This window comes from Jaculus jaculus, chromosome 1 (genome assembly GCF_020740685.1).
Source record: "Jaculus jaculus isolate mJacJac1 chromosome 1, mJacJac1.mat.Y.cur, whole genome shotgun sequence".
NCBI classification, from domain to species: domain Eukaryota; kingdom Metazoa; phylum Chordata; class Mammalia; order Rodentia; family Dipodidae; genus Jaculus; species Jaculus jaculus.
In genome coordinates, this window is record NC_059102.1 from 151,033,067 (window position 1) to 151,046,596 (window position 13,530).

General features: G+C 53.4%; 1 protein-coding gene across 4 annotated transcripts in view; it reads right to left on the reverse strand.

Moving 5' to 3' along the window:
• Kcnt1 (potassium sodium-activated channel subfamily T member 1) overlaps positions 1 to 12,313 on the reverse strand; it is a 67,265-nt gene extending 54,952 nt beyond the window's left edge. For 2 of the 4 annotated variants that reach the window (XM_045138884.1, XM_045138876.1), the window contains exon 1: positions 12,189 to 12,313. In XM_045138884.1, the coding sequence (XP_044994819.1) occupies positions 12,189 to 12,286 (98 nt within the window). In that variant the 5' untranslated portion in view covers positions 12,287 to 12,313. The remainder of the gene's footprint in view (positions 1 to 12,188) is intronic. The other 2 variants (XM_045138885.1, XM_012947844.2) reach the window with 2 other exon arrangements.
• Between the last annotated feature and the right edge of the window lie 1,217 nt (positions 12,314 to 13,530).

Below are 13,530 nucleotides of genomic sequence, written 5' to 3' on the forward strand. Positions count from 1 at the left end.
TTCCCCTTGCCAGTATTCAGCACATTCTCCTGTTGTTGTTGTCCATCTGATGTTGGCCAGGAGGTGATATCCACCCTCTTCTCATTTCATTGGTTTCCCCTGTCATTACGAAACTTCCCCTTGATTCTGTAAGCCAAAATAAACCTCATTTCCCCCACAAGCTTATGGATGTTATAGCCAGCTTCCCCTTGCCAGTGTTTGGCACACTCTCCTGCTGCTGTTGTCCATCTGACATTGGCTAGAAGGTGATGTCCACCATCTGCTCATGCCACCATTTTCCCCTACCATCATGAACCTTCCCTTTGAGTCTGTAAGCCAAAGTAAATCCTTTCTTTCCCCACAAGCTGCTCTTGGTCAGGTGTTTTCTGCCAGCAATGCAAACCTGACTACAACAGTAAAGTTGGCACCAAGAAGAGAAATTATTGCTGCTAAAAACCTGACTGTGTGGCTTTTGGCTATTTGGAACTGATTTTCAAGAGGAATGTGGAAGTATTTGACACCTTGGTCTAAGAGATGCCTTGCAGTGCAATAAGTACAACCTAATGGACCATTATTGTCAGAGTGGTAAGGCCTGAATGCAGTAAGAACTATAGACTGTAAGGTTTGGCTTATGAGGGTGAGAAAGAGCTTTGCCTGGACTGGGCTAGAAGTAGTTTGTGTGAGAGGCTTGCTGTTATGCCCATGTCCTAAGAACTTGTGCAGGTTTGCATTGCATAGATATGCTCTGGTGTGTGCAGAGGAATATGGCACAAAAAAAAAAAATGAAATCTTTGGGCTGAAAATGCTGCCCATTAAGCTGCAATTGTTGGAGAGATTACAACCATTGATATTGGGCCAGCTGGCCTGCATTGGGACAACAGGAAGAATAAAGAGTCTTTGGAAGGCGTCTGAATCCTGAAGGAATGTCCCATTCTTCAATGTCTGCTTTATTCCCCCATGGATTAACAAGTTGGCAGCCCACCTGGTGTTATGGAGTGTAACAAATGCTGGAAAGAGAGGATCATTGAATTTGCAACAGTTTTGTATTTTGGAAATGGCCATGGGCCATGTGAAGAAGGCTTGTATATTTTCCTGTGTGGAGACCCTATGGAGCCATGAGGATGAACTGTGGGTTGCAGTAGAGACCCAGTGGAGATGCCAGGACTATGGGATGGCTGTCAAGGAGAGCTTCTGGCACCAGATAAGGTTTTCTGGGACTGTGAGAAGCCTAGCTGGAGGGGCGGAATTAGAACTATAGAGACTTGTCAGTGGTTAGAATTATCAGATTTGGAGATTTGTCACTGACTAGAGTTGTTGGACTTAGAGCTACAGAATTTGATGTTTGCCCTGTTTAAATGTTGTATTGGTTGACTATTTCTTTGCTATGCCCAATGCTATATTTTGCACTGTGAATGTTTATTCTGTGTCATTATGTTTGTTTGTTTGTTTGTTTGTTTTTGTATTATGGCTGTTAAAAGACCTTGGACTACAGGGATGTTTGAATATCATTGGGTTTGATAAAAACTATGGGGACTTTTAAAGTTGGACTGAATGGGCTGGAGAGATGGCTCAGCGGTTAAGCGCTTGCCTGTGAAGCCTAAGGACCCCGGTTCGAGGCTCGGTTCCCCAGGTCCCACGTTAGCCAGATGCACAAGGGGGCGCATGCGTCTGGAGTTCGTTTGCAGTGGCTGGAAGCCCTGGCGCGCCCATTCTCTCTCTCTCACTCTATCTGTCTTTCTCTCTGTGTCTGTCGCTCTCAAATAAAAAAAAAAAAATTAAAAAAAAGTTGGACTGAATGCATTATATTTTACATTATGTATGGTTATCAGTTTATGCAGGCCAGGGGTGGAATGTGGTGGTTTAATTCAGGTATCCTCCATAAACTTAGGTGTTCTAAATGTTAGGTCCCCAGCTGATGGCAATTTTGGAATTAAAGCCTCCTGGAGGCAGTGTATTGTTGGGAGTGGGCTTATGAGTGTTATAGCCAGTTTCCCCTTGCCAGTGTTTGGCACACTCTCCTGTGCTGGTGTCCACCTAATGTTGACCAGGAGGTGATATCCACCCTTTGCTCATGCCATCATTTTCCCCTGCCATTATGGAGCCTCCCTTTGAGTCTGTAAGCCAAAATAAACCCTTTCTTTCCCCACAAGCTGCTATTGGTCAGGTGTTTTCTGCCAGCAATGCGAACTTGACTACAACACTATCTCATAAAAAGATGGTGGTCAGTGCCTGAGAAACAACATTCACCATTATCTTCTGCTCTCCACGTGCACACGCTCACACTCATGCTCACATTCATACACATACATACACAAATGCACAACCCACACAGCTCCATGGTCAGAAGTCCTATGACCACAGTGTCTGTCAGCAGAGCTGGCTTCCACAAGGGATTCTTAGGGAGAAACTTTCTTGCTTCTAGCAGACACCTGGGTTCTTAATCTTGGGGCCCTGTGGGGAGCCCCTCAGACCGCATGGCCAAGGCCTATGGGGAGAGTACCCCTGGCCAAGCCCTAAAGATGGCGCCTGACGGAAGTTCAGTGCTTGGGACAAACAAGTCCATATTTGGAGGAGTTTGCCATCTCTGCCGCTCATTGGTTTCTGATGCTCGTCTGGAGGGGTTGCGTGGCCTGGAGTGATTGGGCGGAGTGAGTGTGCGAGTGAGTGCGCTTATAAGGAATCCCCGCCCGAGGCTCGGGGGAGATGAAGCTAGAAGTTGCCTGAATAAACTGCTGTAAGAAGAACTGGTGGTTGTGTCTTCCTTGCTGGTCGAGGCGGACGCGACAGGGCTCCAGCTTCCCCTCATTTCTGTCACTGCATCTCCCCTATGACTCTACTCTGGCCCTCTTACCTCCCTGTGATGAAGCCCTGATAGCACCGAGGAACCTAGAACATCCAAGGTATCACCTCATCACCACAATGCCCTTAATCTCACATGCAGAGTGTCCTCTGCCATGTATGGCCACAGGCTCAGCACAGAGACACTGGCACGAGGATATCATACGAGAGCACATGTGAGTCTAGGTAACCCCAGGGTCACTCAGAGAAAGGATTGCACACGATCTCTTGTCCTCATCTGAGACCACCATGTTCCTTTGAGAGCTACTGGTTAGAACAGGTGAGGCATGTCTTCAGAAGGAATTATATTTCGGGGTGTACCACCAGCCCACTCTGGTGAAGCTGAAGCATTCCTTTCCAATGAAGGTTGGTTCATGGAGGGAGAGACAGCAGAGATACCAAATCCAGACTCAGCACAGATGTTCACAGGGGCCAGTAGTCCTCAGAGGCTCAGCAGAGAAGGAGATGGGTGCTTTGTAGTAACTGGTCACCTGGAGGTGACAATGAAGAAGTGCACCTGCCTGTTGTGGTTTAAACGTGTGGTCCTATAGACTCAGGCTTGAATTTTGAGTCTCCAGTGGGCAGAGCCCTACCAGGGAAGGGGTATGTCGTTGGACGTGGATCTTGAAGTCCAGCCGTAAGGTGTGATTAGGGGGTGGATTTCGAGTCTAGCCTTTAGGTGTGTGGCGGGCAGTTGGAGTTCCGGCAGTTGTGTTGTGTTGGCTGCTGGTGGTGTCTCTCTGCTTGGATCTAAGAAAGTGAGCCAGCTTCTTCCATTATTCAAGTTGTTCCCTGGAATTTATAAGGCTGAACTAAACCCTTTTGTTCTAGAAGCTGCTTTCAGTTGGGTGTTGGTGCCAGCAACAAGGAGCTGACTCAAACACTGCCCAATGGGCCCATCTGATCATCTGTAATTGGCCACCTCTCAGGCAAACACACAGGTTACAATGGTGCCTGCACCAGGCAAGTCTGGTTCAGCCTGCTTCAGATACAGCTTACAACAGGGATGGAGCCAGAAGAGAAACTGAGCCTCTATGAAGGCCACACCAAGTAGGCGCAACCAGGGTACATCCTGCAAGGCTGGGGGCTGCCAACGAGCTCCTGCATGTGGGATAAACCCCTTCCAGTCTGAAGCTCATTACCTCCATTCCGTGGGGCAGAGCTGGAGGTGGCAAGCTTAGGGTCTCACAAGGCTGCAACTTGAGTGTCAGCAGGCTAAATGCTCACCAGGAGCTTGAGAACAAAAGCACTTCCGTGTTGGACCAAAATTCCCAAAGGGCAGAGCCAACAGAATGCATATACAATACACAAGAGAAGGTTTGTTGGGAACTGGTTCACACAATGACATAGGCTATGGTCCTCTACAGGTCTTCCACAGGTAGCGTCCTCGAGTGCCCCAGTTGTGCCCAGTCCACGTCCAAAGGCTTCTGACCTTCCAACATCTCATATTCTCTGTGCTGGGTTTAGGGTTGGGGAGATAGCTCGGTGAGCAAAAGCACTTGCAGCAAATGTGTAAGGACCTGAGTTTGGATTCCCATCACCCACGGGAATGCCACGTAAAGGCCGGGTGTGCACGTCTGTAATCCCAGCATGCTGGTAGGGATGGAGCCATGAGATCTGAGAGTTTTGGTGGCCAGCTAGTCAGGCTAAAATCAGTAGTTGTAGCCGGGCGTGGTGGCGCACGCCTTTAATCCCAGCACTCGGGAGGCAGAGATAGGAGGATCGCTGTGAGTTCGGGGCCACTCTGAGACTCCACAGTGAATTCCTGGTCAGCCTGGGCTAGAGTGAGACCCTATCTCGAAAAACCAAAAACTAAATAAATGAATAAATCAGTAGTTCTAGGTTCAGCAAGAGATCCTAGCTCAAAGAAGCGATAGAGGAAGACACTCAATATTGCTCTCTGGCCTTCACATGCTTGTACACACACATGTACCTACACACGTGTGCATGCACATCACACACAAATATGCAAAAAGGGCTTCTGTTTTGAGGCTTTCTTACTCCTTTTTTTTTTTAGTAAAATACATATAACTTAAGATTTACCATTGTTACCATCTTTTGCCTCTTTTTTGGAGGGGGGGTGATGGAAGCAGAATTCAGGCCCTTGTGTATGTGAGGAACAGGCTACAGTACTGAGCCACAGCTACCCCCCTTACAGGGACACACGTGACTGCACTCCAGGATTTTATTTCACTGTAACCTTTCGTTCTGAAAATTCTTTAATGCATCACACGTTTTGAGAATATTTGTTCAGTGACCTTGGAAGGGTCCTAGGCAGATCCCCAGCCTACTGGGTAGCCACTGGTCCTCACCTCCTGCCCAGAGGAACTAGCTCGTTGGATATGTGGGGACTGGGTGTCTGATTGGGGCAGGCATCTCACAACTCTCTACCTGGAAGCTGGGAGGCCAGGGACATCTTCGGCACCAGTAGTGGGAAGGGGTGTGGCACTTCCTGGCCCCATGTCATACTTCCTCCAAAGGCATCACAACCACCGGCAGGCTTAGTGGAGTATACAGAATGGACTTCCCTCCTCATGCTGAGCTTCTGTCTGTCTGGGTCCCTGTCACCATTCTGGATCTAGAAGAAGCCCAATATAACACTGGGCTCATGAGGAGAAGGAGCTAATTAGCAAATGAATCAAGTTGGTAGTGGGCTGGAATGAGGCCTCCATCTGCCAAGGCTTGGAAGGGTCTAGCTGGTAGGACAGCTTCACCATTCTAGGGCAGCAAGGTGGCACCTGCCAAGTAGCCACCTGGGGTTAGGAGGGTCGAGAGAAGTGCTATGGGGTTGAAAAGGTAGCCTGGGACCTGAGGGTGTGGCCCTGCCCACAGCTGGGTGGGGGAACTCCTGGGTTTAGTCAGACTCCACAGCTTTCTACACTGGCTCTGCTCCCAGGCAGACCCTGTCCCTTGGTGTCCAGCTCTTCCTGGGGGTTGAGAGCTAGGGACAACCTCAAAGCCCTGCCCGGCTAGCATCTGCCTACACCTGCTGGATAGTGGCTGCCCAGCAGAGAGCGACAGAGACCAGAGTCCCACGGCTTCCCCTAGCCTCCCCTGCCGCACCTCCACCTACCCCACCTAGCCCAGCGCAGCCAGGTCACAGCTCACTCCTCATGAGCGACCCCTGGATGTCCAGCTTCTTCGCGCTGCCCCTCATGACACACCTGTACATTCTGGTCATGGTAACCATGTCTCCATCCCAGTGTGACAGCGTAGGAGGGGATTAGGGCGAGATGCGATCCTGAGCTGGGGCCTCACCATCAGATGGCGCCCTTGTAAGGACAGAGCGCACTCCCATGAGCACAGCCAGCAGGCATGTGAAGCCCCCTCTGCTGGCACCTGCTGGGCACTTGCGGCCTCCAGAACTGATAGCACAGGTGTCTGTGGCAGAAGCTGCCTCTGTGGTTCCTGCCACGATCGTCACAGAGACTAAGCAGAAACAGGGTTCCCTCCTGGCTGCACTCAGATGAAGCTCAGAATGGCAGGTTGTAGGAGGTGCATGGGAATCGCAGGCAGTTATGTCTTGACACCCAAACCAGTCATGCTTTCCCATGTGACTTTGCAGAGAGGTTTGTTCCCCCATACTGGGCCTTTGGGCTGGTTTCTGCTAATTCAGGAGGAACCTGGAGTCATGTGAGGGAGTCACTGGGGTGTGGGCTTAGGGGGCCAAGCAGTGGATCTGGCTGTGGCAGCCTACGGGATGAGATGGGGGACTCAGCACTTGGGGGCACCAGATTTGTCCTCTCAAGGTGTCTCTGAACATCACTAGCCTGGGCACAGGGGAGCCAGGCTAGTCCATTGATGGTGCAGGGCCTGGGTTGTGGGGAAGGAGGTCAGCTGTCCTTCAGTATGGGTGAGGACACAGGGTCCCAGGGCAGTAGCACTCAGTACCTACAGTCCCAGAAAGTGATGGCCCACACTCCACAGCTCACACATGCGACCTGTGCTGACACTCTCTCATCGTCCCTCTGTCCCTCTACCTCCCAGCTGTTGACCCTGCCTGGTACTGGCCTCACAGGGCTGACTAGCAGGCAGGGACACCAGAAGGAAGGAGTGGCCTGTCTTGGGGCCACAATTCCACATCAAAGAGACAAGGCGTGGGGGCGGCTACGATGATAGAAGCAGACACTGATCCTGAGCTACAAGCAAGAGTGGGTGGGGAGGGCACTTAGTGGGCATCTGGCCATCGGAGGCACTTGGCCAGACCGGCGGGATGACTGTAACAGGGTTTCTTCCTTCCACACCCAGCCATACCCAACTCCATTGGCAGCACTTCCCAGCCCAGCTCCCTGGTTACTAGCAGTCTCTGAGTAGCTCTGAGGGTAGGGCTGTCCCTCGAGGCACCCCACCTCTCTCTGTGTGCAGGCTTAGTGGGGCCTGCAGTCTGTGAGGAGGCAGGCCAGGGCCCCTTGGGATGGCTTGACCCACTTCAATTCCTCTGGCAAGGCAGTGGAGAATGGACTGCTAGCAGAGTCATGCAAGGGTGGTTGAGCTACGGCCCACTTGCTACCCTGGCACCCGCATGGCTCTGTCTTCAAGCGGGGGTGCTCTTCTGGCTTGCAACGCCCTGCCTGTATTTCCACTTCTCTGGTTGGGAAAGAAAATATTCGGTGCTGGGATCTCCAGAGAGAGTTGAGGTCTGTTCTGTGCTCAGGGGAGTTGGGGACAGCCCATCTGGGGGCTTGCTCTCGCTGCCTCAGTGGATCCCTGAAGGCTACACCTGGGCTCTGACTGGGCAGTACATAGGCAAACCCAGGGATCAGCTATTTTTCTGACACATGTGAAGTCTTGCCAGTAGGCAGTGCCTGGCATGATGGGCCAGGAGGTGGCTATCTGCTATGTCCTGACTTCTAGCCAGTGGCTCTTCTCAGCCCTGCTTGGCCATCCTGCCCCTCTTGGGAGATTAGCAGCCTTACTGTCCCCTGCTCACCTAACAAAACCTCGGTTTCATGTTATGGGCCAGGGACAGATTCTGGGATCCAGCCAATCCTACAACGCAGTAGCCCGAGGCCTCTCCTAGGGGAGGAGGGTGTTACCCCCTGCAGAGGGAGGAGGGAGTCTCAGAGTGAGGAAACTCGGGAAGCTCTAGGCCTTGTAAGAGGAGAGTGGCTCCAGGCTGGGAGTCCACCTGACCCCTTTACACTGGCCATGGACTCCTGGGGCAAGGGTCAGTGAGGGGTCAGAAAAAGTGGGGACCCCACAGCCTCGCATGTGGTAAGGTCCACTGGACTTCCTGTGACTGTTGTTCTCCTGGTGGAGCCCTCAGGTCTCAGAGTGAGTGGGGGTCCACCACGCAGGGTGGCCTGGGCCTCCAAAGATGAGTTCTTGACTCTGCCCCTCATGGACTATGTGCAGCGTTTGGTCCCCTCGGGAGAGACCAGCCTGACAGCGTGGCCTCATTTGCCTATGTGGGTGGCTGAGCTCTTCCCTGCCAAGGCCGCTGAGACGGTGGTGACTCACCACCAGCGGCTTTATTACCCCGGAGAACAGGAAGCCAGCCCATGGCCCTTCCAACCTGCTCACAGCCTACCAGGAGTTGCGGTGGGGGGGGGGGGCAGGAAGGGGGCGCACGGGGAGCTCCCCTGCTTGCCCCACAGAGCCTTCAATCTGTACCTGTCTGGGGCTGGGAGTGGGGGAAACAAGCACAGCTCACACCTCTCCCAGATGCCTCCTTGGCTGAAAGCACTGCCTTGGGCTCTGCTGCACTATGTTTCCCTGGCACGCTGGGCCTGTCACCTGCAGGCCCAAGACCCCATTTCTGTGTCCCAGGCCAATCCCTCCCCCCCACTGAAGCCCCAGAGAGCTCTGGAGAGCAGGTGGGGCAGACAAATTTTCCTGGTCCCTTGGCTACCCCACCTGCTCTGACCCTGGGCAGCCCTTCTTCCGCACCACAGGCCAAGCATCCCCACACTCATGGCACAGCTGCCCACGTCATCAGCACCCTGTGGAAAGGTCCCAGCCATCCAGGCACAAGTACCTCAAGCCCCATTCATACTTTAGGAGATAGTCATAGCGTCGAGGATGAAAAAGAGGGATAAAGATGGGAGGGACAGGCCTCTCCAGTAGGAACGGTGTGGGGGATCGTGATCCACACAACAGTCATTCTGAGGGGGGAATTTAAAAGCCCTTACTCCCAAAGTTATGACCTATACTGCAGAGTCCCTTGTGCTGACTGACACTGTAGTTTTTGTACTGTTTCAAGGCCATGATCTGTACTGCAGCTCCTACTGCAAATCACCTTGTGCTCCTTTTTATCTCCACAGCACAGCTGCAGACATCTGGCCACACTAGTTAACTTTCTTATTTCTTCTGGTTTCTGTAAAACTTGTCTATCACATACTCAAGGTCTCTGCCATTAGGCCAGGGCTTGGAGCTCTGAGAACTAACAATAATGAATAGTCCAAGATGAGGTACATAAACTCCGAGCCATCACAGCTCAGGGTCCAGGCTTTGGAAGGGATTCCCCTGGGCCCATGCTGGCATGAAAATAAACCGATTCTCTGCTCAGTCTCTGGTGCCAGTTCTGTGAGCCTTGGTTTCCCATATCAATCCTCACACTTAGCCCCTCCACTGTCAGCTAAGGAGCTGGCGGGCGGGGGGTGTCTAATGCCCAGAGTGGACATGTGTAGATAGGGATCAGGTGCTATCAGGACCCAGCGAGGCAGGTCTTGCCCCTAGCATCATGCTTTCCTAGTCACCCAGCAGCTTAACTATTCCACAGTGTGGTGGTCATAAGAGGGGCGAGGACAAACTCGCTTGTCCTGTAGCTAATGCCAGCGTCCCCCATGAGACAGAGATGGGTGGAGACAAGAGGGGGGTGACTCAGAGGGGGCTGGGTTTCACTTCAGGGTGATGTTCCACTCTGGTGTGTACAGGTGAGGCTTCAATGTCACTATGGTAAATTTTCATGTTCCACAGATCTTAACCACAATTAAAAAGCCGTACACAGGTCACCAAGGACTCAATGGAAGCTTCCCATCCCCTAGGCCTGGGGACAAGTCTAATGGGGCAGACCATGGCTGCCACCCTATCGCTGGCAAAAAACCTTTGCCATCCACTCCTGGAAAGGGTGGGACATAGCATTCCAGTTACATCAACCACAGTCACTGGCATGTGGCCAATCCCAGGCCCCAGACACTGTTGGGGAGACAGATGCCATTTCCTGCCCAGCACTGGGAAAATCTTCCACAACTGCTGTTTTCCAGAATCCGTCTCAGCTGAGTAAGCACTGGGAGGAGGTAGGGAAAGTGCTGGTGCTGACATCATAAGGCCCATAGAAGTCCTGTGAGGGTCCCAGGAAAACAAGAGGATGTCCACTAAGGGACTCCAGGGTCAAGCTGACCATCTCCCCCACTGCCTGGACAGACTTTGTTAACTCTTCACAAAGATGCCATTCTTGTTTGTTACTATGGCACTTGATTAAAAACACAAACAAGAGAGCACCAAGTATAAAAGTACCACTAAACTGCATTGTGGTGCACACCTTTAATCCCAGCATTCAGGAGACACAGGTACGAGGATCACCATGAGTTTGAGGCCATCCTGAGACTACATAATGAATTCCAGGTCACCTTGGGCTAGAGTGAGACCCTACCTCAAAAAAAAATCAAAGGGGCTGGAAAGATGGCTTAGTGGTTAAGGTCCTAGCTTCCATCCCCCAGTATCCATGTAATCCAGATGCACATGGTGGCACATGCGTCTGGAGTTTGCAGTGGCTAGAGGCCCTGACATGCCCAATTATCTCTCTCTTTCTAAGAAATAAACAAATAAAAATATTTAAAAAAATAAAAACAGGGCTGGAGAGATGGCTTAGCAGTTAAGCGCTTGCCTGTGAAGACTAAGGACCCTGGTTCTGGGCTCAATTCCCCAGGACCCATGTTAGCCAGATGCACAAGGGGGCAAATGCATCTGGAGTTCATTCGCAGCAGCTGAAGGCCCTAGCACGCCCATATTCTCCCTCCCTCCCTCTCTCTCCCTCCCTCCCTCCCTCCCTCCCTCCCTCTCTCTCTCTCTCTCTCTCTGCCTCTTTCTCTCTGTGTCTGTTGCTCTCAAATAAATAAATAAACAAACAAAAAATTTAAAAAATAAAAACAAACAAACAAAAAGAACCTCTACACAGGGAGTGGTGACACAAGCCTATAATCTCAGCACGCGAGAGGCTGAGGCAGGAGAATAGTGACTTCAAGGCCGGCCTGGGCTACCCAGCATGACTCTGTCTCAGAAACAAACAAAGAAACACACCTCCCCAGGACCCACACTCATTGGAACACTGGGACCAATCTCCCCTCCCAGTTTTTGGTGGCTGACGCACTTGCATGCCTCAGGAGGTCCGCTAGGTCATTCGTGCACAGGAGGTGTGCCGCGTCACTTGTCACTCGGGTCTCCAGCATGCAAGGCAAGGCAACTGTCAAGACCATTGTCCGCTCCCCCAGCCCTCTGCACACGCAGTTCCCGTGCACACCGGTGCACACCGACCGTACGGACTGTACTCACAAACAGGATTTCTTCTCCAGCCACAGCTTGTGAGAGCTCAGTGTGTGTCCTGACAATGTGCAGGCGCATGTACTTACTGTGCTCACGTGAGTAATTACACTGTTGGGGGAAACTGCAGCCCAGTCCAGGGCTGGGGGAGACCAAGTCCTGCAGAGGTGACAGAGGTGGCCTCTCCACACTTGCAAGAAGATGGGGGGGGGGGCACCTGCTTCCAAACCCTTGCCTCACCAGCTTGCCTGAGTCCTTCACTTGCAGGTGTGGAAACACCTCCCCTGAGGCTGACAAGAGTGAGAACACTGGTGTTTACCAGAGACAGCTATTTGGAGAGACAAAGGCAACAATTCTTTCTTTGCTGCTTCCTGCCAATCCCTCTGGTGAGGGGCTCGTTCTGGTGATTTCTTTACGGAAACACTCAAGTTCACTTTGCTTTTTCAGGTGAAGGGAACGCGGGTCATTAAAAGTGTGACCATGCATGGGTTTGAAGGACGCTGTCGCCCCTGTGAATAATTAAACGACCATAGCGCCTGTCTCTGCCTGACCGTGGGACTCTGCTGCTCTGGTGCTTCCGGGCGCCCCTGGCTTGTCCCCAGATCAGCTGAGCAATGGAACTGGGGCTGGGAGCATGCGGACACGGAACCCCCCAGGCCGGCCCTGGAGACGCCCAGCACCACCGAGATGCGCACCCCGTTCCAGGTCCCTCCGGGGGTGAGGCGTCTTGGTCTCCAGCCCACCCCAAACTTCCAGCTCCAGAAAGCCAGGGAAGTTGAAGGGCTCCGAAGTGGGGTGGGGGTGTGTGTGCGCTCGCACCGGGGCTCAGCACCGCGGACAGCTCCGCGCGGCTCCGGGTATGTGTGGGGTGGGGGGGGGCGATGACCTACCTGTCGTCGTTCTGAAAAGGTTGATCTCCCAGCAGCAGCAAGTCCCGAAAGCGGTACCGCGGCGGCAAGGGCAGCACGTCCGAGTCCAGATCGTTCATCTTGAGGCCGGCGGTGTCCCAGAGCACGTCCCCGCAGCCGCCGTCCCCCGCGCTGGGCCGCCTGCGGGCACCCGGCAGCGGCCCCTCAATGCCCGCGCCCTCGCCGGACGCGCGCAGCCCCCCTGCGCCGCGCAGTCCGCCCTCCGCGACCCCCGCGAGGCGGGGCGGGCACCTGCGGGGGGGCGGGGGCGGGGCGCCTGCCGGAGGGCCCCGCGGACCCCGCGGGATGCTAAGGTTTGGGAGGTGAGAGTGGTCATAGCCAACTCCGGGACCGCGCTCTCAACCATCCCCCTGGGACTGGCGTGGGCGCCCCTCCCAGTTCCCTGGATCAAGGCCATGCAAGCCTCCCCTCCCCCACAGTCTGCTCCAAGGCCAGTTGCTCAGCCTTCCCTTAAGAATGGGAACTTCAGGCATCTCAGGCCTTCAAGGCCTCCTCCCAGCATCTCCCTGCCGGGTGGGCAGAGGTGGTGACAGACCAGTACAGTTAGGGAGAGGTCCTTGTTTGTCAACACTCCCCTCTCAGAACCAAGCAGCCCATGTCAGCCCAGATCCAGGACTCTGGGATTCCAGACACTCCTGCCCCAGTCACCTGAGTCACACACAGAGCACGTGTATGGGACAGCCCAGGTACACTAGGAGGGTTCCAGGTAAGCTGCACTCCTTCCAACTTCTGACCTTTCCTGTACCCCTCTCCTTCCATATCCAAGTCTGGCTGTAATCGCTACATGCAACACCTAGAGAAGGGACAGCAGAGCCACCCTAGGTCCTAGTTCCCAACCCTTTAGGGCAGTAGGTCCTGCTCATCTGCCCTGCAAGCCCAGAGATCACCAGACACCTGTGGTGCCCCTTTTCACTGCGCCAGATCCAGCAAGCAGCTCACCCACAAGGACAGCAGAGGTTTAGTCCCACTGCACTGATGGGCTAAGGAATCTGGGGGCCCGCGGGGGGGGACGGGACGGAGGGGACTCTGGTACAGGTGAGGGATGATGGCCTGATCCCTGGATTCTTGGCCCCACCAATAATATCATGTGCTCCTTGTCCCTTGGCATGGCTTCCAGGGGAGCCTCAGTCCCAAGCCATCCTCAGTTCTGCCTCTATGCAGGGAGTGGAACCCCTCTCCCCAAATGCCTGACTGAGCAATGCCCCTGTCTTGCTCCTCCAAAAGCAGACAGCCCACCAGCCTCCCAGGGTACATCTTAACTGTTCAAGGGAGGACAGAGGGGCAGGGGGTTCTCTAACTCGTG